This window comes from Letharia columbiana (genome assembly GCF_014066305.1).
Source record: "Letharia columbiana isolate WasteWater2 chromosome Unknown Sc0000000_s0, whole genome shotgun sequence".
Lineage (NCBI taxonomy): Eukaryota > Fungi > Ascomycota > Lecanoromycetes > Lecanorales > Parmeliaceae > Letharia > Letharia columbiana.
In genome coordinates this window covers 1,343,271-1,371,251 of record NW_023501036.1, presented here as the reverse complement: position 1 = coordinate 1,371,251, position 27,981 = coordinate 1,343,271, and the positions used below count along the sequence as shown (strand labels likewise).

Below are 27,981 nucleotides of genomic sequence, written 5' to 3'. Positions count from 1 at the left end.
CAATTGAGGCCCCAAGATGCTTCTTTCTCTTCGGTAGACTGGCCGGGGATGAGAGCCAAGTCGGGGCGCCGTTGAGCGATCTTCTAGGGTACCGCCTTCACCCCTTCATTGCGGACTCACCGCTCCCTATTACCTTACTCCAAACGTTCTCGAATCCTCCCCATGCAGCATCGATTACTCCAGTAGCCCTGTCCATGGTGCCTCCTCCTTTTCCAACCCTTACAACCTCTTCCACTTCGGCAGCAGACATACTTCCCGAGCCGTTTTCGTCCTCTCCGCCCTTTCCACCTCCTGCTTTCTCATCTCTGCCTCCAGAAGCCGTAGCATCGGGCGTACTATTGGTCTCAACCCCGGCCTCAGTTTCAAAATTACTACTGTAGACTACCGCTGCAAACGCTTCAAGCTCGCTCACAGCCTCGATCGCCTGCACATATTCATTCGGCACCCCATTGCCGATCTTGTGCGCTTCCCTCGTTATGACGGCTAATATTGTAGCAAGTTTCGCCGAGGCAGTCAATGGGTCAGGATCCCTGACCTCGGTTATCCTGGGTTCTGGAATAGGCGTGGGAGTCAGAGGTGCGAGTTTGTAAGCCTCAGAGCGAAGCTTCCTATCTACGAGGTAGGAAAAAGTGGCGTCAAGGAGAAGCGTGAGAACGTGGCTGAACATCGGAGAGTCGATAAGATCAGATGTCTCGTCAAGCAGGCGGCGGAGAGGAGGAGACGTTGTTGAGACAGAGGGGGGAGAGGCCAGGGGAGAAGGCATAGATGCGGGGTTTTGAACCCTTGGAGATTGTGGCGGCTTTGGAGGGGTGGACATGCCGGACTCTTGGAGGATAGATTCCTCTTGATTAGAGGGCGGGAGAAGAAACGAGAGCCACTTGCGCGTCCTATACCACGTTAGCACGACAAGGGTAGGATGGACGTGGGAAGTCGGCTTACTTCCGCTCTTCAGGAGATGCTCCTTCTACTGCCTTTCTCACATCCAGTATCAGCCTTGATATTCTCTCGAGGGGAATGTCTTCCCTCGGATTTACAGAGCCAAAGACTTCTTTGACCGCATCCTCGACATTCACCATAATTTCTCTCCATCCTCGATGCAGCAACCACCAACTGAATGTGAGGTATTTGCGATTTGTCTCAAAATCGTTGCCATATGCTCGTTCAACAATATCGTTGTCGTGATTCTCTAGGCTGATTGTAGGATCGTGCCGCGGGTGTGAAGCAAGAGATACAACGCTCGAGAGGTAGTTCCTTCGACCCAGGAGGTTCAGTTGAATGCGAGTCAATAAACTCAGCAAAGTGACTGTGTATAGTAAAGTGAATGATCTCGTGATTGCTACAGTTGATCAGTATAAGTGAGATGGGAAAAGCAGACGCAGAGCACTGACAACTGATCTTGAGATCATTCCACAGCTGTGCTTTGCTCGAAGGGGGTCTTGATTCACCGTTGCCAGAGCTGGAAGCTCGCAACTGACTAGCATGGACATAGCCTTCGCTTTGGAAGCTCGATAAGCTTCTTCCATCTTCATCTGCTGCAATTGGGGTCCCTGACGAGAGTTCTGATGGCGCTGCGTCGGACGTGCCGGCGCTCTTACCCAACCTCTCTGCCTTTTTCTGCTGCAACTGTTGTGTAATCTTCTCTGATGGCAAAGCTTCGATGATATTCTCTGCCACAGTAGGTAACAACTCGAGGACAGTTATAGTACAGTCTTCCTGATTATGTTGGAATCGTCGGCGCAAGCTATTTATTCAGTCAGCGCCGGGTTTGGAGAGAGTGCAAAGGATTTGTACTTTTCTTTAGCTATGCGGTTACCAGCCATACGCTCTCTCGCCTCGGTAATCTTCGATAGCACATATTGGCCTGCAACGTAGCCGACCCCAATAACCCCAACTCCAATAGCAACACCCGTGCGGTTTCGCTGCAGCCATCTCCTTGTAGCGGATATCATCCTCTATGCAAGCTCGCGCACTGGCACCAACGCAGACCTCGAACAACGCAAGAAATGAGAGTCGGCGACGGCATTCAATTGCCAATTACTGTCGTTGTATGGTAACGCCGTAAAGAAGTTTTTTTCTCTGAAATGTCCGGAATAATTGCTTTGCTAGTACAGTATACTTGTTATTAGGGTCATTATGCGCGTTGGACCCAGCCCTAGACGTTTAAAGTGGCGTGGTGGGAAAAGCCAAGCCAAGCTTACCTACACTTATGTCGAGAGAGTGGGGGGCGAAAGGTGGGGGTGGTCAACCTAACGTATATCAAATCACAAGCACGAGTGTGAAAACAGTGAAGCACTCGCACAATTTGCCGTCTAAGTTAGTTAATTTATCCTATTCAATCCTTCGCTCGATACGAGGCCAGCGCGTTATACCCTTGGGACTCTTTAGACTCTCTTGCCAACCATGCTGGGAGTGGCCAGCCTTTAGGGTTGCTCTGAATCACAGTATGGAGCAGCGAAAACCCCCCCCAATACATACTCGAAGTCTTTGCGGACCCCACCTGTGTCAAAGATATCGTTCGAGGTATGTTCATCCCGATATTTCGAATACCGAGATCCCTAATCCCAGCTAGGAATACTGCATACCATCTTCTTTCACCGATACTTTCCTTCCATAAGGCCATCCAGCATCGAAGTCCTTGATCTCACCCTCCCTCTCGTTGCCGACCCTGAGCTCGAAACCTTGATAGATACACGCGTTGGACAACTCATACGCCAATTGTCCTCTACTTCCTCCCCGAAGAGCAGCGTGCGGGGCTCTCTAGTTGTACAATTCTTTGAGAAGAAGAGGAGGAAAGGCGGGGGCCTGGGTTGGTTCACGGGTGGAGCCAAGGGTGATGAAGAGGTTTGCTGGGAGTCTTGGTGCTTGGAGGTGACTCTGGCTACGCCAAAGACAGAGATGGGTAGGCCCGCTATGCCAAAACCTCAAACTCAAGGAGACATCCAGCATCGCTTACAATTCAATAGAACGGACCAAGGTGATGAAGGCCATCGGATCAACGTTGCAGAAAACAGCCATGAAGATTATCACGCTTGTCAATCGAGATAAGGATCACATACCACCAATAACCACTAGCGAGACGAATCCGTTTCCCTTCCACATAGAGTTGAATCCACGTGTAGAGGGTTGGGGAAAAGGCATTGGAATGTTTTGAAGGCGCTGGATGGTTATGGCGGTGTGAGCCTGTAACAAGGATGGGCTATGGATTCACCGATCAACTTGCTGATTGTTGTACGATAATGAGCCATTTCTTGAGCATTGACTTGTGGTCGGAAATCATGAAACCTCATAGATTGATGGTGCTCACACGAGACGTGCAGAATGGGAAATTTTTGTGCACAGAGGACACAGAGACTTCATTATCAGCTAGGCTGTATCGTACAAGAGAAAATCAAATCGTACGCTTGATGATCGACTGTAAGACTCGCTGACTCCTACCGTTCGACCTCCTCTGAACACAACCGACCCATTGCTGCTGCCATCCCCAAATATCGACTGAAACATCCTGCTCAGGAAAAGCAGCATAGTCCCGCTTTTGGCATATCCCAGAGGTGACTGTCGAAGGCCAATTTGGGTGCTTTACATGGCGTGAGGCTTGGTCGCCTGGTCAGCCTGAGAGCGAAGGTTGGCAGCAGTAGAGCCGCTCTGCGAGAAGAAACGGGAGAAGACCGGCTGGATGAAGGAACGGAAGACGATCTGGGCACCACTATTGTTTTATTATGAATCATGTGCTACATGGGTGAGACTGTTGCGGCCAAACTTACCCGGTTTGCGGAAGAGCCATCCACAAGACGAGGACGAACTTGAAGGTGTAGTAGAAGGCTATTGCTTGTTAGCAATAAGGAAAGCACATTCTTACATGAGGCCCTGGACTCACGGAACCAATAGACAGCGTTGACAACACTCTCGAACACGGAGAAGAATGCGTAGACGACCCAATACTGCAATTATCATCAAAGCAGTCCTATAGATGCAGGACATCACTCAAAGCGAGCTTGACTTACTGTTAACCACTAAGGAAGCTATCAGCATAGGATTCAGATCAAAGCAGTGTATGGATGGAGATGCTTACCTGGGTGTCATCAACCTTGCTCGCACTGAACAGAGCTTCCAGGGAATAGTATCCTGGGACGAGGAACCCGGCAAAGTTCACAAGAAACTCGCCCGCAATATTGAAGAAGATAAGAAAAAAGTAGATGCCGACGAGGCCGAGGAAGGCGTAGACCTTAGGCACCGAAGTCTGCTTCTCGAGGTTGTTGAGCATGGGATATTTGGACAGCTATATCATCTTTCCGTAAGCCCAATCCTTTAACGAGATGATATAGGGTAGCTGTAGGCATATGGAGATTTATCGCGAGCGGTGGGAAGAACGTACCTCCTTATCAATCTGGCCGATCTGGTGCTGTGTTCGGTCTTGGAAAGACATGTTTAAGGATTGCGGATGGGAAGAGAAGAATTGTGCGGTAGTGAGAGGATCGAAGGTTGTAAATGAGAGATAGTCTTGGACTCGGTTGAATTGGCTTGAATGTTTTGTAGAGCACTCGTAGCTGGAGACGTGTTGGTTTTTCTGGCACATGAGGGATCGACGTAAAATTAAAAATACAAAGCTAAGCTTACCCTAGTGCTAGCCTAACGTCTTGCACTCATCGCCCATCGCAACCAGTTTTGTAAACAACGATCCAACGTCAACTGAAATCCAAGGGCACCAAGGCTCAACGTTCCTAGGGCTTCCTGGCTCAGTTGGAGCCATACATGGTCTAGGGCCAAGGCAGTCTGTTCCAAGTGCCATCTGTGCCAGCGTCGGCACGGTTATCGCAGCGGCGACAGTGCCATCGACTCCAAATCCAGCCACTTCTTCCCCACAAACAAACCTATTTTCTTAACCTTGTGCTGCACAACAGCTCGGGATAGTTACTGAACCCTTTGGAAACCAAACTCACTGACGTCCGACTTCTGAAAACCCATCAGCGCCGTCAAATACCGACCGGTGCACTCTTTCTGTATTTGTTGATCCAATGTATCCCCAACTTGCGGTGCTGACTTTCATGTGACAGTGTCGCAACTTCACACACAGACCACGAATATGGCTTCTGGCCTTGCACGACCACGATCTAGCACATCTGGCTCAACTGCGAGCAGCCGTCCCCAATCAATCTGTCCACGACCGCTCTCCCGCGCTTCAACGACAAGCATTCCTAAAACCTGCGCACAACCTGCGCAGCAACATCAGCATCTGCCTGAATCTTCTCAAGCACCTCAAGCTCATTCAGCCCATAGTATACTGTTACAAGATTCTGCTGAAGACGCGGTCACACGTTCTGAGCAGCAATTGACCAACCCAGACCTAAACCAGCAATATGCGATCGATCCGTCGCTGCAAGACCCTGCTGCTCGACCGCAGGCAATGGGTGTAGAAGATTCGTATAATGGAAACAGTGATGCAATGAGACAATTGATGAACCACAATCGTTCGTTGGATAGTCATGGGCAACAATTTGTCATGACATTCACCAATGAGCAAACCCAAAATGATGCAGGAGCTGGAGAAACGAGGAAAAGAAAGGCTCGGCCTCGAGCATTTCTAATGACAACGAGCTCCGAAAGCTTTTCGCCGCAAACAAAGATCGTGATTTGAACGACGTTGCTGCTTCAGTACTTGCAAATGAGAGAGGACCAAGATCAGAGAAAACCAAACAGATATTTGCAATGAATTGGTGAGACAGCACGTCAGACTGATGCAGGCATATACCAACTAATCTTGCATCGTAGGCTAAATTCTATATGTAGAAGAGGCAACAGCTCAGTTACCCGTAATCGAGTTTACTCTCATTACGCAACGAGGTGCGGCAATGAGAGAGTATCTCCCCTAAACCCGGCCAGCTTTGGCAAGCTCGTCAATTTCATTTTCCCCGGCATTCAAACTCGGCGACTCGGAATACGTGGAAAATCGAAGTACCATTACGTTGATCTCACCTTGATAGATGACCCCCCTGAAGGTCCCGGTGGTGAGCACTTCCAAAATGAAGGAGATATTGTTGGAGCAACAGATGGCTCGGTTACAAGAAGGTAAGCTACTCCATGTCGCGACGCTTTCGTCACGTTGCTACGTTGACTTAGAAATTGCTGTTTATCTTTCTTTCAAGTCCTGACTCTAGTCTGCACAACAGCTTCAGATCCCAATGCGGAGCTGACACTGCTATCTTTCCTTCCCCTAACACCCATTTCATACCGGATCCTTCACATAACAGCATGCGTAACCAAAAGGCCCCGGGCTGCCTGTATCTCAATCCTGCTTCGCCCAAAATCTACCATGGTCCCTCTGGTCGCAATATGGTCAGTCGAGAGCTCAAATTCCCGACTCAACAAGAGCCTCCCTACGCACATAACGAACCTATTGAGCTGCCCAGTCTGCAACGCTACCTACCCACCGGAACTGACCCCGATGCTGCAAACGCATTAGTAGCTCTATACCGCACTCACTGCATATCCGTCATAGACACCTTTCGGTTTTGCAAGGAGAAAATGTTCTGGCACCATTTTTCTTCATTTCATGGGACGTTGACAGTCCCGGTCCAAAAGTTGCTCGCTCACCTAAACATTGCTAGCTGGATCAAAGAATGCGACTGGCTTATGTATCAAAAAATGATACGGTTTGTATCTCCTCTCGCTCTCCAAGTCATGCCACCGAAAGTCACGGAAACCTTCCGAAACATATCCAGCAAACTGAGCACCCACATCTCAACAACTTTCCAAAACCACCCGCAGCACGTCCGCGATGCAAAACTTGGTCCTGCAACGATTTTCGCCGGCCTGATTGATCGCCTTCTTCGTGTCAACGCTACAGCTCACGCAGCTGCAAACATGCTTACAAATGATGCCAATCGGGATCAAATGTGGCACGACTGGGTCTACTATGTCAAGCCCGTAAGTGTTGTTGAGAGCAGCCTTCCGGGTCGGGGATACACACGCACTCTACAGATCTTGACGAATGAGGTCCGCGAGCTACTCGGACCTCTCAGGGACGCCTCTTATCCGGGCATGCAATCAATCTACGCCAACGCTGCGTCTAGCGCGGGCCTGAAATATTCGCAGCAATCACACCATGAGATGGATGACAGTTCGACATCGGGTGTCCTAGACCGGTGGACCACATTTCTGTACGACCTGTCGTCTCGCTTTCCTGGTATCGATGCTCGCCTCCTTCTTCATTGTGTTGGCGAGGTTGGCTCGGCTGCATTACGCGATATCACAATGGCGCAGGCATTGAGCTTCGGTTCGTGGTGGGTTACTAAAGTTTGGGTTGACGAGATGCTCCAATGGATGGCCGAGAAAGGAGGCTTCTTGGAGCATTCGCCAAGTAGCATGGAGATGAGACCGCAAAAGAGGTCTGCGTACGAGGCAGGCTTCGGCGTGGATGATAATGAGACTGAAACTCGCGGAGGCTCGAGACCAAGGACTGGAGTCAGCGACAGCGTTGATGTGCCTAGTCGCTATGGAAGTGTTGACACGAGGAACAACTTTCCCCGTGAACATGGTCAGCTCGATCCACATCTGCAGCATTTCAGATATAATCATCCCGCTTCCCCTGCCACAATGGACGGATCTGCGCAAGAACACTTCGACGAACCATTACCCCAGCATATCACCAAAGAAACAGATTTCGAGCTCGTGCAGAGTCACGATGACAGTGGCATCGGTATGGACGTGGTGGAGCTCCCACAGCACAATAATTCTAGAGGTATGCCAGATTATGGAGGTTTCATAGCCTCTGGGGTGAATGGAGCGTCTGATCCTGCGGATGTGGTTGTCTGCTGAGACTGTGTGGGTTGCCATTGATCGAACCGTAGCCATCAGTGCACGAACGACAGCATTGCCATTTCAATCATGGGTTGGACCGATCGTCCTTTTGGACACATATGAGAAACGGCAATGTTCATGAATGGGATGATGATCCAGTGGAAAGGAGAAAGAAGTGGGAGGGTTGGAAACGCTCAGCGTGGGAGGACCTTAGTTTTTTAGTGTTCAAGAGCTAGGCGTCCGATGTTATGGATAACAGTGGGTGCACTCCTCGCCATTTCCATCGAGCGGTCGTTTGCCCCAAGATACTCCTTTTTGCACAGCATACTTCCGATTCTAGGCTTTTCTAGTCGACTGATTGGCGAACATTTCTCTTCATAGCCTAAGATACCATAGCGAGACTGAACTATTTTTCATTCCACGAACTTCACTGGGCTCAATCATTCAAAATCCTGAGGCCTATCATCAAAGGCACCTGTAAAGATCAAATACCCTCCGCAAACAGTTCAAAGCATTCCTCACGATCTATCGTTTATGCCTAAGAGAAGGCAGGATCTCAACCAATCAAATGCTTAAAACAACGAACTCCTCAATGGCTAGCAGGGGCCTTCACGTCATCTGTGCAGCAGGAAAGAACCTCGGTCCCGCAAAACCATACGCCACGATGCTTTGAATATCGATGTTCTGTTCCTTGGATGGACTCCACAGCTTCAGGAGGATGAATTTGCCGGACCTGAGTGATTACCATCAGCCAAAGGGCCTCCGCACTACGTTCGGTGCTAGACGGGAGTCAAGAAGGAGTGTATAGACAGGTATGTACTCACACAGGTGGGTCAAATTTGACACTAACCACACTGTTAAATATTCCGGAGTCAGTACAATCCTTTTGAGACAAAAACACTTCCAAGACACTTCCAAGACACTTCTGAAACATGAGAACATTCCCTGGCTTGCAAACCTTGTCTTATGTTCGAAATTGGGTACAGAGTAGGGTTAAATCATTCCAAAACAACGTACCTGCGAGTTCTCTCGATGAAGAACCTGGCATGCGGAGCCAAAACTTTTTCGTTCTCCGTCCCATCTCCACTAACGTCTGCAGCACCGACAATTTCAATCTTGCTCGGTTCCGCCCTGCGACTGTTTCTGCGATAGTAGGTATGACTCGAAGAAACCCCCAAGACCCTTGCACGTCGCATACCGCGCTCTAAGCCGTCTTCTGTATCTTCTTCAGAGGAGAGCTCAAAAGGTGACGGAAGGTGGTCGCGGCGGAGGCGATCGGCCAGCGTAGCGGCGCTTGACGGTTCTTCTTCATCAGAAGATGGGTCGTTACATGAGGTTGTTACTGCGAAGTCAGCAGGCTCTGGAGGAAGGAAAGTTTGGGAAGGCGGAGTAGAATCATGGCGGAGGTCGATTGCTGGAAAGGGTTGGCCGCTGGTCCTGAAACCTCTGGTATGGTAATATCGATTGCTACGAGCAGCTAGATTCGAGATTGGAGGAGGAACTGTGCGTTGGGCACTCGAGTCTCGTCTGCGAGAGGGGGGTCGACTTTCATTTGCGTCGTCTGAGAATAGAGGCTCCAGGTCCTCGCTTTCCTGGAGCGGAGAAGGATCCCGCATCTGATACTGAGCAGTACGAGTAAGGAGATCAGAAGCTAACATAGAAACGAAGACCATGCCTTCTTGTATGCTAGCACAGCAGATTAGCTCAACAACCATTTAGACACCCGTGAAGGCTCACGGTGCTGTAAATCCTCTTTCGGGGGCTTTGATCACAAGCTTCTTTAAACAAAATGTAGTCTCCCCCATATGACGTAAAATCAGATTGCATTTGTTGTTATCGGTGCAATAGACGCTCTTGTCGTTACGGAGCACGTTCTCAGGCCAATACTCTCTGCCATGTCTGGCTGCTTCCGTGTGTAAGCCACCATCGCAGCTGACGATTTCCATCTTCAGAGGTCCGGGTACTACTTGTCCACGGTACCCATAGCTAAAACCTCTCAGGTGGCCAGCAGATGAAGGATCAGCATCCAATTTTCGGCGCTTGGCCCGTCTTCTGTTCACTTCTGCCTCGCCTGAGTATTCTCGAGCACTCATATCTGGAGATTCAATCCTCGGAATTGGTTGGTCGAGTAATGAGCTAAGATTAGAGCTGGCTTCGTTGAGTCGCTCCACCGCTTGTTGTACGGTTCCCCCACTTCCCGACGGAGTCGTTCGGTCTTGTACACGTTGACGAGCTCGGTAACGAACATTTTCGAGTCGGGATCTCATAGCAGAAGTTGGAGCTTGGGCATCAGACGCTGTATTCCCATTTGCAGGCCTCGGCTCAGCAGTGGTTCTACGCCTCAACTCTTCTCGCACCACTCGCAGTCTTTGACGCTCGTCCGAGTTATTCATATGGTCTCTCAATCGCCGTACTTCTTCGATCCTATGTCGTAGAGCGTTGCGATGCGATGCAGTTTCTCGAACAATGTTGGAGGCATCGTGGAAGGAAGGAGCCTGGCCTTGCCTCGTAGTTGCAGGTGGGAAGTCGAAGTTGCCAGACTTGCTTGGCCGTCAGTGTCAAGACTGGCTAAGAATGGGTTTCAAGCGGGTATAGGTCGTGGTCCAAGGTAGACTCACCATGGTGGACGAAGCAAATGGACGTGTCATTGGACGGCAGGCATGAGTATTGTAAAGTAGCTAGTTGATTGCATGGAGCTGGTTCGAAAACGACTTTGATCAAACAACGTTGACCAGAGAGATGGGAGACAGTGGATAGTCAGGCTCCAGAGCAGTATGAATAACTCATCACTATTCAGTTGAAGTGTCCAGTTGGAGTGTGGATGTAGTCGATTAGTCGAGGACTCGAGCGTATGGCTGATCTGATGAAATGATGGCGAGTGAGCCAGGCGGACACGGCGAGCACCCTACTTACACTAGCAGTCTAGCAACACCAGCACCATGGCGAAGGTAAAATAAACTTGTAAAGTACTTTACTTAATGGTGGTGGTGGTGGTATAGACTATAGTGGTAAAGTACTTAACAAGTTCACGTCAGTAAGGTAAGGTTTTCTTTATTCTCCGCGACTAACGAAATTCATGCAGCGCGCGTTTGCTAATAAGGTAAGGTAAGCTTAACAAGTCAAAGTACTTTACTCTGTAAGTACTGTATTCACCCCATTAATAGCATACAGTACCTGTTATTCAGAGGCTCAGAGTCAGAGCACATCAGCATATTTTGCCTTGACACTTGATTGCTACTTCCTCTGCCCCATCCATCCATCATTCCGCTCCTCCCATTTCCCTCCCTTCTACTTCATCAAGTGCCACATATCTCCTTCCTTTGCTACATATCACAAAATCATGAATCCCGGGCATCAGCCAATGACGGAGCCTTCGGCAACCAATGGAGTCTCATCAACCACCAATGGAGACGCCTCAGCTCATGCCACAAATCAGATTCACTTCCAAGATCATCCTCAACTACAATCCGACATTTCAGATAAGCCTCAGTCAATCAGCGCAGGTGTGTGTCAACGCACACGCTTCCTGTTTCTTGATTCAAATTCACTAATATTTCGGAACTTTAGATGAGATTGCACTGTATGACCGACAGATACGCTTGTGGGGCGTCAAAGCTCAGGAAAGGTGGCAAGCTTGCTTGTTAAGTTGCTGATCCATGGACTTACGATTCGTCAGGCTACGAACTGCAAATGTTCTCCTTATCACCATGAGAGCTCTTGCGAACGAAATTGCCAAGAACCTTGTGCTTGCTGGTATAGGCTCTCTGACTGTGCAAGACAGCCAAGTTGTTGTAGACGATGATCTTGGAGCGCAGTTCTTCATCTCTGACCAAGACATCGGCATGAATGTATGACATTCAACATTGCATGCAACAGAATCTACCTCAAGGCTAATCATTTGACAGCGTGCCGAGTCAGCAGCGCCTCAGATACGGCGGCTGAATCCCAGAGTATCTCTTCGCGTTGATACCGAGGACATTACTCTGAAGCAGCCTGAGTACTTTGCTCCCTTCGACATGATCATTGCAACCGATTTGGATCTTGCAACTCTTTCAACCATCAACGCTTCGTGCCGCCTATGCAACAGACCGTTCTACGCTTCAGGAACCCATGGATTTTACGGCTACATATTTGCAGACCTAATCTCGCATGACTATGTAGTTGAACGCGAAAAGTCAAATCGTCCAACAGCTCTGACAGCAGAAACCCTCACCAGATCAATTGTGGCTACTAGCACCAAGAAAGAAAATGGGAAAGTGATTGAAATGGTCACCAAGCGAGAAATCTATTCGCCAATGGTGCTCGCAAACACCTCCCCACTACCTACCGACCAGGTTAATTCTCGAAGACGCAAGCTTCAGGTCTCTCCTCTTCTGACTTGTATGAGAGCATTGTGGGAATTCCACAGTATCTCTGGCGCAATACCAACACACAGGCACGCTGATCTTGAGCTCTTCACCACGCTGGCAACGGAGAAGCACAAGGAGTTGCAGCTCCCGTCCGAAACTTTACGTAGTGACTTCCTCCGAAGCTTCCTGCAAAACATTGGAAGCGAGCTCGCGCCAGTAACGGCCTTCTTGGGCGGCCAGCTTGCTCAGGATGTCATCAATGTCTTGGGCCAGAGAGAACAGCCAATTCAGAACTTCCTGTTATTTGATGGCGAAGAATCCAAAGGGCCGGTGTATGCTTTGCATCCCGTCTTTCCGCCACTTGATTCCACGTTTGATCCTCCGATTGCCGCCCCATTAGCTGGAACACTAATTGCGTAGCGATGCTTCAACGAGGGTCATTCCGAGGTCCATCAAGCTCCGCCATCATCACTGCCTTGCCATAGCATCTCGAGAAACGAGTAGTGCGTCAAGAATTTTGACGAAGCCGATCAGGCCAGTGGATTCTTTCTCATCGACACCCATATACCTTGCTGCAAAGCGGAGATGTGGAAATGAAGTCTGAAGGCGAGAGGCCTCGTCGCTTTTTCAAAAGCTCACCAATCCGTTCATGGACCTTGACCGAGCAGCAAGCTTTCGACCTCAAGAATTTTGAAAAAACGACTTGGCAGTCACTACTCATCTACTAGCTGGCTAGCTAGAGAATTGGAGATTTATTGGCTATTTCGGTCGAGATTAATCCCAGGTACTAAGAAAGCATTGAAGACATCATCACATGGGTCAATCAATCGGAATTTCTGAGACAGTTTTGCGAGATTCTTTGTGAATGCTATGCTTTTTTGTGACCAGATCTATGATAGCGGGGGTCTAGTGAACAAGCTTCTGTGCTGTCGCAAGAGGGAGTGACCATCAATTCGTCAATCGCTTAACAAGACGCGCTCAGCTCTGTATCACGTATAGCAGCTTTCCATGTTCGGAGTCATCGTTTCTCTGACAGCTATTGATTTTGTAAACAGGGTTTACTTGAATACTTTCCCGTCCGCCCACTCATATGTCTTCCCTTGAACCTCGACCGGCTTATCCCAACTCCACTGGTCATTGACGAATTCCTTGTCTTCGGCTTTGCTGGGATCAAGCTTGATGAATTCGTAGCTCTCGTAGTCGGGTGCGACGTCAAAGGCAGGTAGAGCTTCCTGGCCACGGATGACGAAGGCACCTTGGACAATGGAGTCGTTCTTCATGCCGTAGACAGAGGCGCAGCCAAAGATGTACTTCCGGGAACCTTCGAGGCGGGTGAAAAATCCGCCTACAAAAAAATTGAAGCATTAGCCACCAATGTCAGAAAAAAGAGGAGCAGCGTAGAGAGGCAGAAGCGTACCAATGAGATTGGCAGTCATGAAGGTCTGCGTAAGCTCGTCGTTGTACTTGTAATCGCATTTCCACAACGAATAATCTTCCGCGTTGAAATTCTCCCAAAACCAGGGCAGTGCGACTGCCCGTGTCTCTTCATTGGAGTACTTGCGCTTCCAGTCGTCGAGAGCTAGTGTCGGCTTTGGTAAAGCTTCTAGAGGGTGCTTTGGCTTGGGCGCTGGTTTGTCCTCCTCTTCCTCTTCCTCTTCAATTTCTTTAGCCTTTGGCTTAGGTTGTGCCTTTGGGGCTTGCTCCTTCTTAGGCTTCTCCTGCTTTTCTGTCTTGGGAGGCTGGTTCTTGATGGCCTCATCAATGAAATCAAGTTTGCCAGCAATATCCGAGTAGATCGGCTGGTTGCACACAGTCTCGTACCATCGAGTGACATTAGGGTTCTCCTCACGCCAGTGCTTGTCGAAGAAGAATTCAAAGCCGCGGGAGATGATGCCGGCTGTGAACAGATCGGCTAAAGTGATACGCTCCCCAACGAGATAGGTATGTACGAGGAGGTGTTCATTGAGTACAGAAACCGCTTTAAGCGCATTTTTGCTGGCTTCGTCAACGTTCTTTTTGTTGTAAGGATCGCGGCCAATGAGTGGGCGGAACCATCCCCCAAGGGCTGGGAGGACCTCGGCGTTGGCGAAAGACATCCAGCGGACGATGGAGGCATAATCTTGCTTGGTCTTGCCGAGAAGGCTGGTTTTCTCATTCTGAGACGTGACTGCTGCGCATTAGCTCATGTCCTGAGTCTTGTTTCAAGTTCAGTTTTGGCAAAGGTAAGATATAGTCAGAGTGTGAATATTTCTCAACAGTAGTCTTCAGACAGGGATAACTGTATTTGATAATATTTTTCATCATGTATGGGAGGGTACTGTTGGGGCCAAGAAGGAGGAAACGTACCGTATATGGCGATGGCAATGCACTCGGTCAACTCGTATCCATCTGCTCCCACAAAAGACGGTATTCTTCCAAGCTTGTTAAGCTTCAAATACTCGGTACTGAGAGGCCCTTTGGAAACGTCCGTGTCAACGATCTCAAGGTCAAGCTTATTTGCCTTGGCGACGGCTCGAATGGCTGTGGAACGTGCGTTCCCCTGCAGAAGTTATGATCAGGAGGTATGCTCCAGCGCGAGTACTACAGCATCAGGAGGCTTACCTCGCGTGTGTATAACTTTCCGAAAGACATATCTGCGGTTGTGAGCTGTAGAAGAGGGATGTGACTGGGATATGAAACCCGTGTCAAGTGTGGGATGCGAAGCAGATTTTTGTTCTTCGCAAAATTTCGGCGCGCTTATTTCTTTTTTAGCGCCGCCTCTTTTCCTTCGAGGCTTCAATTATTCAAAGCCTTGAGCTCATCTCCTTCAAGATTATCATCCTTGGTTTATGATTGCATTTCAATGGTTTGAGCCATGGCTTCCAAGCTATCCTGGCCTCTATCATCACGGTGGACTATCCAATGCCCGAAATGTCACGGTGAAATCCTGCGGAAACGAACATTCACCTCTACCGGCTCTTCTCGAGCCATTGCTGCACCCCCCAGTAAACCTCACACAAAACTCCCCATCCAATCCTCAAAACGCCCGCGTCGTCCCCGCATCGCCGTCCTACTTCACGGGCAGACCTGACTCCACGGACAACTACCTCAATCTCCTAGCCCTCTTGCGCCGTTACCAAACCCTTCCAACCGTTGCCCCAGCACAGGCTCCAAGGGTAGCATGGCGGACTGTCACACAATACCGCCTCCTGGTCGGCGAACCTATACGAGCATCCAAGTATCATAAGGTTGTTGAGGTTCTGCAGCGGCTGAACAGGATACACCCCGCTGTCATGCCCGCACCTTTGAAAGAAGCCATGGAAATTTACAAACGTGACATCGATCCATACGCTGTCACCAAGAGGCCCAACATTATCGATGCTGACGGACGTGCCTACGGAGTCGGACGACGAAAATCAAGCTCCGCGAAAGTGTATCTCGTACAGGGGGAAGGGGAGGTGCTGGTGAATGGCAAAAGCATTAATAGCGCATTCGGGAGGATACACGACAGGGAGAGCGCATTGTGGGCGCTAAAAGCTACTGGTAGAATGGACAAGTACAACGTCTGGGCGCTAGTCAGTGGAGGGGGGAGTACAGGGCAGGCCGAGGCAATTACCTTGGGGGCAGCGAAGGCGCTGATGGTTTTCGAGCCCGCCTTGAAGCCGGCGCTGAGAAGGGGTTAGTCTTCAACCGATCTCTGAATTTGAAGAAGCTAATGGATTGCGCCTCTAGCTGGCTGCGTCACTCGAGATCCCCGGCGTGTTGAAAGGAAGAAACCTGGTCACGTGAAAGCAAGAAAAATGCCGGCTTGGGTGAAGAGATAGATGGATACTGCCATCTTGACAGGCTTGGTTTCTATGTACATAGAGCGTTACATCCCCAACAAAGAAACCCCCCGGTACTAGCAGTTCTGTTTGCGTTGCACTGCACGAAAGTATCTTAAGTGTCGAGAAAGAGTCTTGAACCGCATACAAGAGAAAGAGGAAGTTCTTGTAAAGAACGAATCAGCCCGGTTTATTTCTTCCGTTGTCCCCTCCATGGACTCGTCTCGAGCTAACAAAGACTCCGAGCGCTCCAAATCGCTCCAGAGGTTCAGAGCGAGCGGTGGGGTCGATAGGGAATATAAGCATCCTGATACAAAGATTCTGGGATTGCAGGATTGGCTCATTTGCATCATAATGAGTTGGCTAGTATAATACCTGAGCCGGGCAAAATGTTTGGCGAAAAGGCCGGTGAAGCACCAGCTACACAAAAGCAAAGGTACTTCTCGAAGGCTCGGCACAAGGTCTCGGAGATGACAGTCACTGTTGCAGATAGGAATTTGTCCTTCCGATCGTCTCCCCACTGAGCAATGCCATGGTGATGTGATAGTACTATAGCTAGCGTCATGACCTCTTTATTATGAGCAGATGTCGTCGCATATACATCCAGCTCTCCTGAGTAGCCAGAAATCCCGACTGCTATGCCTTGTTGAATTACCAGCAGATATGTAACCGACCCCACACTGGGCACGAGCACAGCAACAAACGCGCCAAAGTAAAGTGACTGTGGCTAGGGTTCGGTCAGAACATGCGGGCCAATATTTGTTCAACTTGTAAACACGGTTGAGCCTGGTTAGTAGTGATACGGTTAACTAGAAGGCATTTCCACGAGATTTCGCAATTTTACGCAGAACCCTTTCAAGCCTGGTTGTTCGATCGAACGACCGCTACTAGTCCTCAGGTTGTCGTGACAGCTTGAATACCTGTTGGTAAAGCCGCCCAAGACAGACTACCATGCATGCCATGGTCCACATGTTCCGATTGAGAAATCCACCGTAGGGAAGCAGACCACAGCAACATCGTCCATCTCTTCATGCAAATAATTCAAAAGGCAGACGACACGACAAAAGGAGGTGGATCTGCAGCCTTGCGAAACAGGACGCCAAGGCGCGGGAAAACAGCAGCAAAGCCGGCGCACTCGACGACTGCTTATGACTCTGCTACACACTGATTGTGCCCCTACACACTCCACCTGCGCACAATCTAAAGACAGACAGACAACTGTCACACTTAACGAGACACGGATTGGAAGATGTTGGACAATGACATGGCTGCGGTGCTCGCTCTGCCTCTCTCCCCACCCAGAGCCTTTGCTCACTTGTCACCATACTGCTGTGAGACTTTTGCATTCAGGATTCGATCAGAAATGAGAGGACCACTCTCCCTGGGCGGTTTTCCATGAGGTGGTTTGGATGGATTCTTGACACCTGCGGAGAGCCGCTGGCGGCTTCAGCGAATATGATCTAATACTGCGGGCGCATTGAATACTGAAGGAGCATATGCTTATTCAGAATGATTTTATTAGACTGTTCCAGGAGCTCGTTCCCCCATCACGAACTGTGAGTGGCCTGGGTATGTTCGGAATCGCAAGACGGAGCCTCCCATCACAGGTCTATCCGTTGTCGGAAACCTCGTCTGCCCCTATGGACCATAAAAGAGAACCTTGTTTTACCTGGAAGAGAAGTCGAGGTATGAATAGACGGCCAGACGTCAGTACCCTGCAGAGCCATGCGCAACCAGCGTTTCTCAATTCTGGAGACGATCTTTTGCTGCCGCCAGCCACCGAATACTCTCAACACTGACTTGATGACTCCTCAGTGCTCTATGCCAGCACAATCCGGGAGGTTTGGAAGATCACAAGACGCTTGTCGAAATATAGAACCGGTACGTCACCAAACGTTGGCTAGGTTTAGCCTCCTCAGCCTTTTACCCACTGACTCCGAACAGACCTTGGTGTAATAGAGTTGTTTTCCTGGTCGGTATCACATGCTCGTGAAGAAAGAAACTTGGAACGCTGCGGCGACTGGCGAACATGTGACAAAGGGGCAATGCAGGATGTCGCGGTTAGCTCTTTGCATCAGTGACAACCTCTTTAGCTCCATACAGAGTCATGAGAGCCTATATTAGATCTTTTTGGTAAAGGTCTTCAGGGATACTTGGAATGCTTGTTACGACACACTCTGAGCTCCTGCGGATCACATGAAGCTGGTGGCTCCGCGCGAATTACCATGTTGCGCACGGTTGGCAAGGGAAGTCTGGCTTCAAGACCTTGTTCTCAAGAAACCCTAATGCGCAGAGAGAAGAATTGCGAGGCAAAACGGCTCACTGCTACAGTGCAGGCGTCGAACGATCGGCTTACGATATCGCCTTGCATTCAAGGAGGGTTGAAGCGTAATCATCAAGATTACGGAGGGCGGTCATTCCGGCGGACGATTGTCTCAGTTTTGTAACGAGACCAACACGCGAGGAGCCTACGAAACATTTGACGTGTTGGAAGATCCTCCAATCTTGATTACACAATGGATGAATTGTGTTGCAGTCTGACGAAGCTCAAGTTGTCAATAATTAATAATAAGCAGTTGGAAGTTGGAAGTTGCAAGTTGGAAGTTGGAAAAAAAGGAGGGGAAGAGAAAGAAAACAATGAAATGAATGATTTGTTAGGCTGTCAGATATTACAATAATGCTGGGGGACTTTCCAATACCTAAGCGAATACCTATATCAAGGTCAGCATTGACTTTGGGGGGAGTGGCGCTAAGAAGTTTGGGTACCTGCAGTAGATCCCATGTGGAGGGAGTCTAAGGAAAAATGAGTCGATGAGTCTAGGAGAGTTGCAGCAGTGCAGGTGACCAATCACATCAAATCCTTGACCAATGGCACTTTCTTTTCTTCTCTCGGGGCCGGAAAAACAAGGGCAAAAAAGGGCTTTCCTTCGGGCAAAGAGATTGAGGCGCTTGAAGCTTGAGGCTTTGAGGCTGAAGGCTGAAGGCTGAAGGCTGAAGGCTGAAGGCTCGACTCACTAAACCTGACTTGGGTGTGTGGAGGCGAAAAGATCGACGATGTAAGTCAGTGTCGGTATCCAATCAAAAGCCTCGTCTGACCATGCGAGAGTTATCCCAGATTCCCAAGCGCACAAAAATAAATCAGACGTTGATCTCTTGCCCTGATTTTCCGGAACATTTGCATCTCTCTTTTCCTGCGTTTGTCAACAAACCGGCAAGAAACCAAGTCGGGTGGGAAAATCTCCGGCATACCCTACCAAAACTGCTGCCCAACGTCGCATCTGATCCTCCCCCTGGCCCTCCCTTTGCCCCGTATTCTCGCCGTCTCAGCGTGGCAATGAGACGAGTCGCAATTGATTGCCTTGGCAGTAGCTGAACAGGCGAATGCGAGAAAGTGGCAAAATCCTGCATCTTGACCCATGAGAGAGAGACCTTGGCCGCAAACGCCTTTCTCCCACACATGGGGACGACTACCGTCAGCCTCGGCTGCCAATAGACGCATTTCCTGGTTCAGAAAACCGATGTGGCGCCGCGGTGGCCTGTCGATTGATCATCAGGATTGTTAGTGACCAACGGACAAACCCTTTTCATCTCCCGCATTGCGGGTTCCATGGTAAAACACGATTGTAAGAGATTCAGTACTTCGTTTCGTCGGGCATAGCCGTCCGCAGAGAAGCACTCAGGAGGCAGGAAATCAGGTGGTGAAACAAGGTAGGCCCGTCCTGCTCAGCCATCATTTTGGACATAGGCACCAATCACGATGAATCTAGGACGAATTGCCTTTCCTCTTGGACCGCATTTGGATCAAGAAGCCGGTGTTGGATGGACAGACAATTCTCTTCTTCTCTCTTCTTCTTCTTCTTCTTCGTTGTCTGATCCCTCTCACCTCCGGGATCTGGACTCTGTGATAAGTTTGGTTCACCAGTGAAAGGTCAAAGGTAGAAGTTGGTCAAGAATTTGTGAGAGGCGCTAAAAGATCATGCTTTAGCCCCCGCCAAAACTCGAGTGTTCAGACTCTAATACTTTGGTGCTTCTACTAATAATCTGCTACGGACTAAGGTACTTCAGGCTACAGACTACTTTACGGACTACTGACTACCGACTACCGACTACCGCCTATTGACTATTGACTATTGACTATTGACTATTATTGTCTATAGACTATCGACTATCGACTATCGACTATTGACTATTGACTACTGGCTATTGGCTGTTGGCTGTTGTTGACGGCGGTCCTTTCGAATCATGTCATGGCGTGGGCATATGCACGACATCTTTCCCTTTCTCCCAATCCTCCTTTTGGAGCACTTCGTTTCCTCATCTTGCTTTCGCATCGTTGCTTGTTGAGGGACTGTCCGGACTGTCCGGACTGTCCGCAACACCAAAAGACGTCCTTCCTAATCTCCCAACTTCCTAACCCTTCATGATTTAACCTTGAAGGCGTTCAGAATACTCAAACAACTCAAAATTACTCATTCCAGATCCATCGCGCTTATTGCCTCATTTCAGTGGAAAGCGCTTCGTCTCATCCGCGCCTCCGTATGGTATGATACGTAACATAAACACGCGCGATTCAAGACGGACGCAACTTGCTTTCCTGCCTACAGTAGCTCCTCTCTAGCTGTTTCCACACGCCTTTTCCAGGCCTCTCACAGGTCACCCTGCACTCATAGGCCAAAGGTTACAAGTCATATCAAACTAGGATGTGCGGATGGTCAGTTTGCGCATGCTTACTTACCTGATACATCCATGCCAGCCAATTGGATGCCTCAGTAATAGCGTCCTGTTCTTTCTATCATCAAGCTCCCTGCATCTCTCGCCAAGTCGCCCGCAGTTCCAGTCACTGTATCGCCTTCTCTGGTGGAGTCGGTAAGGAAAAGGTATGATAGGGTTATTACACAAGCTCGGGGTCGACAGTGCAGTCAGTGCTTTCGGGTGTAACGTCTCACCTCAGTACTTTATCGGTGTTGGTACCTTACGTACGACGATCCTTCGCTCGCGAGCCTGCAAGCATTAAGCAAAATCCGCCCATTGCAGTTCTATTCACGCCTAAGGCCGCCTCCCCATGATCATCCCAGTTGCACATCACATTACTTGCGTATTCAAGGGTCCCAACTTACCGACTTTCACCACAATCCTACCTTTCAAACATAACAACACATTCATTCTTTTTTTGGCTTGCCACAGCGACGTCCTCCCCATGCTTCCTTCCTAATCTATTCAATTGACATTCTAAGAATAATTCGCCCATTCATTTCTTCCTCTTTCCTTAAGCCACCATCCTTGTGTTAAGCCGATTCACTTGCCTCACTCATTCCTTTTTGGCAGAGATTCATCCACCTCCAATTAGCCTATGAATCTATCCGCGATTCACACTGGGTCCCCGGGCCACGTTATCCGTGAGATCCTACCCAGCCATATATGACTTCCCTCCAACCCATTCCTAACCATCCAGCTAGTCTTCGACTCTCTCCTTCAACAACAGCTCAATCTGAAGCCGTCTTCCTACAAATCTACATCGGAGGGGATACCCCCTTTGCCTTTCAGCCTCCACGGAGCGCTTCGGTGCTGTCGACAACCTGGCCCTCTACGCGACGCCTCCTGCTTCGCCAGGGACTTTTCCCATTTCGGCATTCGACCCGGCGGTGAAGCAGTCCAAGAGAAGCTGGATTGGTGGCATGGAAGGTGACGAACAGCGAAGAAGGCAATATGAGCAGCAAAACTATCCCCGCGGATATGTCCCGGAATATGGAGGGCATGGAGTCAATGTGCCAAATGTCCAGAATCTAAGAGGCGCGCCAGGTGGAGATGGCTCTGATCGTTCCAGACAAGCGCAACCCTTAACGACTCGGCCTTCCACATCTGCCCCTTTGTCTGCAGGTGCAGGGAGCTCACACGAGCTGGGAAGCTACGACTATCCGCCAGGCCAGCAGTACTCAACGCCGCAAATGCACGGTCCGCAATTCCAGTACCAACTCGAGTACTTGCAAGACCCCCAGAGGCAACGACAGTTCCCCCAATACACGTCGCAGATGATGTACCACGTACCGCAACAAGCTCAACCGCAATCTCCGTATGACACTGTGAGCCAGTACCAATCCCGGCAGTCAGCAGCGCAAGTCTTGGGCAGCCAGTTTGGGGCTCCCCAATACTACAGTCCAGGCCACGGTACCAACGTGACGGGACCCGCTGCAATGCCTCAACAGTACCCCACAGCAGCATATCCCCCATCCATGCAGTATACCTCCGCAGCTCCTCTCGGGCGTTCGACCCTTGCCTCGTCCTATCCTACTGTGGGACCCGACGTGAATCCTAACGTTGAAACGGCAGCTTCCGAGCAGCCTGAAGAAGAGTTAGATACTTTTGCTGCTGCCTACGATCGGTATCAGAGAAATATCGGGGTAATAAACGACCAAACCTCGAAAGGACATCTCATCAAAGCTGGGGAGTCACTACTGGAGATTTCTCATTGGTTGTCAGAGAACGTGGATGCTCTCAGTGAGGTGACTCTAGAGCTACGGTAGATTCAAGGCTAACATTGCCAGAACTTACACAAGATGATCAGAAAAAGCACGCAGAGCGCATTGAATTCTGGGACAGCTTCAACGTATGCTGGCTTGCAATGCTACAACGTCAGAAAGACGATACACAACAAATGTTAGACACAGGGCGACCTCCAGCGCAGCCTCAAAGCTTGCTGCCGAAGGAATTTCTTGAAGAGATGGGAAACGAGGTCGTTTCACTTTGCGATGGCCTAGAAAAGCATGGGCTCGTTGATTATCAGATGGGAGTCGCCGAGCAAGAGATTATCGAAAGTAAGCCAAGGAACAGTCCAATTTATCGTGACAGACATGAAAACTATACCGTCTAACAGCTAGGCAGTTCTAACCCAATGCATTGATCTTATTAGCAGTGACGACGAGAACGACGAAGAAGCGGAAATAGACCCAATGCTCGGCCAATCTGGGCCCGGTGCTGGCAAACAATAAGCAGTTGCTCGACCATGACCGCTAGCTAATGATTTCTTAAGAGTCCACTCTGTTTGCCGTCCAAACCCTTTTCACGACCTCACCCTTTCAGTATCACAATTCAATGTCGCCCACCTCAAACAATTACCTGCATGAGAGCTTCTTAGTCCGCAAACGGGTGTATGTCTACGCAGTCCATGGCCGCATCCTGCGCAGATTCTGTGTACACCAAGAGAACAACAATCAAGACTACACACACACGCAACCACCACTTGCAACCCACGACCCTTGCGGAGAATACGCGCACACGGAATCGCTCTCTTTTCTTAACAACATCGACGACCATACCATACATCCACCACGGCATAGAATTAACGGGCAACCGGACATTAGGTGTTAGGTTATATTGCTTTATTTAGAACGGTTTGACAAAATACCCTGGGAGGCAACTCGTTATGTATACTGCGCTGCTAGCACACACTTTGTACTCTACTAGACCACCGATTACATAGGCGTCTCCTTTCATTGGAACTTATGCGAACTGAAGGGCAAAGGGGGAGCTCTCGGTCATAGAAGACTGCGAGCTGGCTCAAAGGATCGAGAGTCGGCCAAGCAAAGCGCGATTTGATTTGGTTTTTTTGGAGGGGGGGGGTGTTTGAAAAAAAGGGGGTTAAGGCCCAGGTTGTTGGGAAGCATATCACGCCTGGATAGATAGATTGGCTTGGTAGCATTTTCAGGACATAATCGCCTGGCGTAATTTTACCTCAAATCAGACATGAAGCATTCTACCATTCAATCATCATGTAAATCTATAACCTAGGCTTCCTTAGTCATGCATTGACATCCGAGTGACAAAGTCGTCCCTAAAACCGTGCCTAACCTGATGGAAGAATCAAGGAGGTCCTCGGACTTGACCTGATGGACGGTGCAAGTTTGGGAACCATGTACTCTCTCTCAGTGCGGACTGCGGAGTAACTTCAGAATGATCGACACTGCAGAGGGGAAATTGAGGTACATGCGAGTAGTGAGCCATGTCTTGACTGTCCGACAAGTATTTGAAACAGCAGCAGACAAGTAATCTATCAGACTGAGTCTGTTCTGCAATGCGATGCGATGCGATGCGATGCGATGCAATGCGATGCGATGCAACGCGATGCAACGACGCCACGCAATGCACCGAGGCAAATCGCCGGTCGAGGCTTACCATGTCGCTCTGCGACAAAGAGAACGGAGCAAGTCTCTGTTCTGTCATGGCAAACACAAAACAGTGGTCAAGAAGCGATCTTTGTTCTCGAGGCTACTTCATAATGGGTGCTAAGGCGTACGCCAAAGCTATTGTAGACTCCGTTTGCTGTAGCGTCGCCCTGCCCGCTCCTTTGGAACAGCTTCACAATCAGAATGCCGCAGCGTGAAGAGAATGCAGAGAATGTTACCGCATTATCTACGAGTCTCCATTCCTTCATCTTGAACGGCTCAGCTGGTTTGGTTCGCAAGTTTTGCACATTATACGAGGCCGTAAAAATTCATTCGTTTCAGCTATCGCTAGCAGGGTATCGACTAGAATTGATCTGCGGCAACGTCAACACTTGAACTTGGCGCTCTAGGAGATTGCGATTAAGAGGCAGCAAAGAAGGACCAATGGAGGCACTGCAAAGCTGAGAGGCATACCTAATGTCATGCTCATTGAAACGTCCGTGTTCTCAACCATCTTTGTGAACTCCTCGAAGCTGATCTTCCCATCCCGATCCGTGTCTGCCTCCATGATTGTCTTATCCACGATCTGTCATAGTGCACCAGTTGTCAGCCGTCCATCGAATGCATAGATAACCCTCTACTACCACTCCGCCCCTAATGGGAAACACCTTCTCCATTCTTGACAAATGGCTGGGGTATATACTTGTTGCAATTGCATGTCCTTCAAATTGCTTCCCACCATCATTTTCAGTACAATGAACAGCTCCCCATTGCTAATGTATCCGTCGCGATCGATATCGTAGACCTTGAAGGCGAATCTTAATTTCTCTTCCTTGTTGCCCTTGGAGCTGAAGGCGCTGAGACCGGAGACGAATTCTTGGAAGTCGACATCGCCGCCTCCGTCTTCATCGAAGATGGCGATCATGCTGCAATAGAAATGGGAATTGGTTAGCCGCGAGTACTTCTGGGCTGTCAGGGTCATCGGGGTGGGGGGCAAGTACCGGGTCGCTAGAGGATTTGATGAGACTTGAGGAAGCGAGAGGAATTCGTCGCGTTCTATTGTTCCCGAATTGTCCTGCATGTATAATGAATATGGCGAGCAGAGCATTGATCAGGATGGAGATGCACACACTCTATCCAGCTTCATGAACCTCTTTCGCAGTCTGTCAACTTCATCTCGATCGACTATTGCGACGCAATCAGCGTCCTTGATTCCAAGTCAGGCCGTCTTCTCCAAGCCTCACAATTTGAACCTTGTATGATGCTATCGAGCATTTGGCTGCTTGATCCAGCTCTCCGCCGGGCGTCAAACAAGGCTGCCTGATTGGCGTCGGCCATATCTGTGTAATTGTTTTTCCAAGTGTGGTTCTTTTGTTCTTTCTCTCCTTCTCTCTTTGTTTGAATCTCCTGTGTTGTAGTCGCTGTAATGTTTGCTGTAGAGAATCCAGGCTCTAATATGATTGTAGATGAAAGAGGCGTGAGTGGGATGATAGATTACCTTACTCTAGATGCAGCGTAATGATTTGACGTGGGGCTGACAAAAGACGAGGCTAAGGTGCAGCCCACTACTCTGTACTCTGTAAGCTTTAACTCGTAAGAGGGATGCCAAGGAGATGATGCCAAGGAATGCCAAAGAGGAGGCATAACACCTTCACACTAGGTCCAAAGACAGTTAGTGGTAAATACATAACGCGCTAAGAATTCAAAACAAAAAAAAAGGAAAAAAAGAGGGCGAGCTGCCGTCCTGCCCGTCACGCCGAGCCTTTCTTTCAGTGGGCACAACCACCCTGACCCTCGGACCTAGAAAATCGATCAAGTTGTCGTCTTCATCCAAATCAAAAAAAAAAAGTCCCATCCACCAACCCCCCTTCATCATCTATTTTTACGGTCGGACTTTGTCTCATACTTTGGAACATGCCTCATATTTTAATTTAATGAATGATTTGGAATTATCAAATCGCTCCTGAGAGAGCAAAACCATGACTCGTGCCGGCGCACTCAGTCAAAGTCGTATGAGGCAACGGAAGCTGAATACTAGAGCTGCGCTTCAAATCATTCGTGAAGACGATTTGCACGAGGCCGATGATGATTTGCCCAGAGTGCTGTCGGGTCTTGACAGTGGCGTCGAAAAGGCGGAACAGAATGTATGTTCTCCCCAAGCACAAAGGATCAACACGTGACCAACGCAACAAGGAACACCATTTGCAAGCTGCACTTTCGGCTTCACAAGCAGCCGTCATCGGTGGTAAGGTCGCTCAGATATACATTCCCACTCCAGATGCTGTGCAGAGCTCTCTGCAATATGACAAGCTTTACCCCCTCACGTACGCGCAGCCGGCGACGTATGTTCGCTTTTCTTCCACCGTAGAAGACTGCGCAGGCTGTCCGTATGATATGGACGAAGAGGATCAGACTTTCTTCAAGTTCATGAACAAGAAAAAGAATGCCTCCACGCAATGCTCTGAAGATCAATTCGAAGAAATCGTGAACTGCTTCGAGGAGACGGCTCAAGTGAAGCAACCATTTGCTGCCGTAGACAGCCCTCCTGTTCTTTCTTATGATGAAATCGAAAGCTCTATGGACGATTACCTTGATCATCATGCGCGGCCCTTCGCTAGAGAAGTTTACGAGCACTGGAAGGCCCGAAGATTAGAAGCTGGCAATAAACCCCTAATAACCGGGCTCAAGGTAAGTCGCCTGCCCGTCCATACTGGGTGCAATCTTCAGCTAACAAAGTCAAGTTCGAGACAGGCGCGGATACCGATGATGCCGACCCCTATGTCTGCTTCCGAAGACGAGAAGTCAGACAGATTCGGAAGACTCGTGGCAGAGATGCCCATAGCGCCGAGAAGCTTAAGAAGCTCCGAAAAGAGCTCGAAGGGTCTCGGGAAATCATGGCTATGATCAGGCAGAGAGAGATCACCAAGAGAGAGCAACTTGCCGTAGAAAGACAACTTTTCGAGCAACGGGCCAATCTGAGGCAAGTCAAGCTGAACCTTCCCGATCAATACAAGGAAGGCGACGAAGACATCCTCGTCAATCAAAAGGTAAAAGCATTTCCCGAAAACTTTCACAAGCAACAATACTGATAAGCTAAACAGCCGAAGAAAAAGCCCTTGGAGATTACGCAACGTGCACCAGGGAACCAGTATCGCTTACCGCAAAGATCAGACGGTCGACCTGCTGATACTGATCTAGTCCTTCTCTCAGATCTTCTGGCGGAACAGGAGAAACTGCTGACACAAGACATCGACACAAAGATTGCTCAACATCAGCAATGGAACGTTGGTTACAGGGACATGACCAAAGCCCCGCTGACTCCGCCGTTGGAGTCAGATGCTGGATCGACTTTTCGTACCGCAACAACCGAGTATTTGCCTACACCTCCTGCATCAATATCTTCAGAGCTTTCTGGTGATGTTGCGCTTGATTTCAGTGCCGTGAACATGCGCAAGGCGGATTCGGTAGCAGTACGCTATGCTTCTCCATCCTATGATGGACCTTGTCACAGTCAGCCCTCCTTCAGGCGTAGGTATGGTAGAGGAGGCCGGCTGTGGATCGATCGTAGGGGCATGCGCTTGCCACCCAAGGCAGGTTTTGACTGTCCTGGCGCAGATCGATTCAAGTACGATGACGACGACGACGAAGACGAGGTGTCAGTGTACTTTGTCGATCCATTCGACACAGAAAGCATGCAGTTCCGGGCAAAACTCTTCTCCGCACAGTCGAGTCAAGCTCAAATGCAAGCTAGGCGGGCCGCCCAGATGGAGGCACCTTCGCACGGGACAAGCCATGCTTCCACCTCAGCACGTGCTTCTCGTCAGGCCGGGCCGGGCTGATTATAGGCCGAGCACAGGGTCTACAATCTGCTTCCAA

The 27,981-nt window shown here is 49.5% G+C and overlaps 12 protein-coding genes across 12 annotated transcripts; 7 read left to right on the top strand and 5 right to left on the bottom strand.

Moving 5' to 3' along the window:
• Nucleotides 1-97: 97 nt before the first annotated feature.
• On the bottom strand, nt 98-1,949 carry HO173_000335 (uncharacterized protein; the record flags this gene model as incomplete). Its single annotated transcript, XM_037302285.1, has 4 exons — nt 98-887; nt 940-1,336; nt 1,389-1,741; nt 1,792-1,949. 4 exons carry the CDS (start codon nt 1,947-1,949, stop codon nt 98-100), a joined length of 1,698 nt encoding a protein of 565 aa, XP_037170864.1.
• A 257-nt stretch (nt 1,950-2,206) lies between these two features.
• On the top strand, nt 2,207-3,151 carry HO173_000334 (uncharacterized protein; the record flags this gene model as incomplete). The annotated part of the gene is made up of 3 exons (XM_037302284.1): nt 2,207-2,240; nt 2,570-2,899; nt 2,964-3,151. The coding sequence occupies 3 exons, from the start codon at nt 2,207-2,209 to the stop codon at nt 3,149-3,151; spliced, it is 552 nt and encodes a 183-aa protein (XP_037170863.1).
• A 425-nt stretch (nt 3,152-3,576) lies between these two features.
• HO173_000333 (uncharacterized protein) lies at nt 3,577-4,423 on the bottom strand (the record flags this gene model as incomplete). Its single annotated transcript, XM_037302283.1, has 6 exons — nt 3,577-3,703; nt 3,762-3,819; nt 3,875-3,938; nt 4,002-4,010; nt 4,070-4,276; nt 4,373-4,423. 6 exons carry the CDS (start codon nt 4,421-4,423, stop codon nt 3,577-3,579), a joined length of 516 nt encoding a protein of 171 aa, XP_037170862.1.
• Nucleotides 4,424-5,080: 657 nt separating this feature from the next.
• On the top strand, nt 5,081-5,632 carry HO173_000332 (uncharacterized protein; the record flags this gene model as incomplete). Its single annotated transcript, XM_037302282.1, has 1 exon — nt 5,081-5,632. The coding sequence occupies one exon, from the start codon at nt 5,081-5,083 to the stop codon at nt 5,630-5,632; it is 552 nt and encodes a 183-aa protein (XP_037170861.1).
• A 71-nt stretch (nt 5,633-5,703) lies between these two features.
• HO173_000331 (uncharacterized protein) lies at nt 5,704-7,812 on the top strand (the record flags this gene model as incomplete). The annotated part of the gene is made up of 3 exons (XM_037302281.1): nt 5,704-5,711; nt 5,767-6,063; nt 6,165-7,812. The coding sequence occupies 3 exons, from the start codon at nt 5,704-5,706 to the stop codon at nt 7,810-7,812; spliced, it is 1,953 nt and encodes a 650-aa protein (XP_037170860.1).
• A 591-nt stretch (nt 7,813-8,403) lies between these two features.
• On the bottom strand, nt 8,404-10,415 carry HO173_000330 (uncharacterized protein; the record flags this gene model as incomplete). The annotated part of the gene is made up of 5 exons (XM_037302280.1): nt 8,404-8,527; nt 8,619-8,648; nt 8,812-9,480; nt 9,532-10,334; nt 10,413-10,415. The coding sequence occupies 5 exons, from the start codon at nt 10,413-10,415 to the stop codon at nt 8,404-8,406; spliced, it is 1,629 nt and encodes a 542-aa protein (XP_037170859.1).
• Nucleotides 10,416-11,134: 719 nt separating this feature from the next.
• HO173_000329 (uncharacterized protein) lies at nt 11,135-12,563 on the top strand (the record flags this gene model as incomplete). Its single annotated transcript, XM_037302279.1, has 4 exons — nt 11,135-11,297; nt 11,362-11,419; nt 11,471-11,642; nt 11,700-12,563. 4 exons carry the CDS (start codon nt 11,135-11,137, stop codon nt 12,561-12,563), a joined length of 1,257 nt encoding a protein of 418 aa, XP_037170858.1.
• Nucleotides 12,564-13,201: 638 nt separating this feature from the next.
• On the bottom strand, nt 13,202-14,774 carry HO173_000328 (uncharacterized protein; the record flags this gene model as incomplete). Its single annotated transcript, XM_037302278.1, has 4 exons — nt 13,202-13,488; nt 13,561-14,310; nt 14,490-14,682; nt 14,745-14,774. The coding sequence occupies 4 exons, from the start codon at nt 14,772-14,774 to the stop codon at nt 13,202-13,204; spliced, it is 1,260 nt and encodes a 419-aa protein (XP_037170857.1).
• A 197-nt stretch (nt 14,775-14,971) lies between these two features.
• On the top strand, nt 14,972-15,946 carry HO173_000327 (uncharacterized protein; the record flags this gene model as incomplete). Its single annotated transcript, XM_037302277.1, has 2 exons — nt 14,972-15,800; nt 15,855-15,946. The coding sequence occupies 2 exons, from the start codon at nt 14,972-14,974 to the stop codon at nt 15,944-15,946; spliced, it is 921 nt and encodes a 306-aa protein (XP_037170856.1).
• A 5,350-nt stretch (nt 15,947-21,296) lies between these two features.
• Nucleotides 21,297-22,932, top strand: HO173_000326 (uncharacterized protein; the record flags this gene model as incomplete). The annotated part of the gene is made up of 4 exons (XM_037302276.1): nt 21,297-21,342; nt 21,491-22,441; nt 22,489-22,758; nt 22,826-22,932. The coding sequence occupies 4 exons, from the start codon at nt 21,297-21,299 to the stop codon at nt 22,930-22,932; spliced, it is 1,374 nt and encodes a 457-aa protein (XP_037170855.1).
• Nucleotides 22,933-24,468: 1,536 nt separating this feature from the next.
• On the bottom strand, nt 24,469-25,443 carry HO173_000325 (uncharacterized protein; the record flags this gene model as incomplete). The annotated part of the gene is made up of 6 exons (XM_037302275.1): nt 24,469-24,479; nt 24,580-24,691; nt 24,809-25,031; nt 25,107-25,180; nt 25,238-25,290; nt 25,350-25,443. The coding sequence occupies 6 exons, from the start codon at nt 25,441-25,443 to the stop codon at nt 24,469-24,471; spliced, it is 567 nt and encodes a 188-aa protein (XP_037170854.1).
• Nucleotides 25,444-26,084: 641 nt separating this feature from the next.
• HO173_000324 (uncharacterized protein) lies at nt 26,085-27,944 on the top strand (the record flags this gene model as incomplete). Its single annotated transcript, XM_037302274.1, has 4 exons — nt 26,085-26,249; nt 26,299-26,793; nt 26,847-27,152; nt 27,207-27,944. 4 exons carry the CDS (start codon nt 26,085-26,087, stop codon nt 27,942-27,944), a joined length of 1,704 nt encoding a protein of 567 aa, XP_037170853.1.
• Nucleotides 27,945-27,981: the final 37 nt, after the last annotated feature.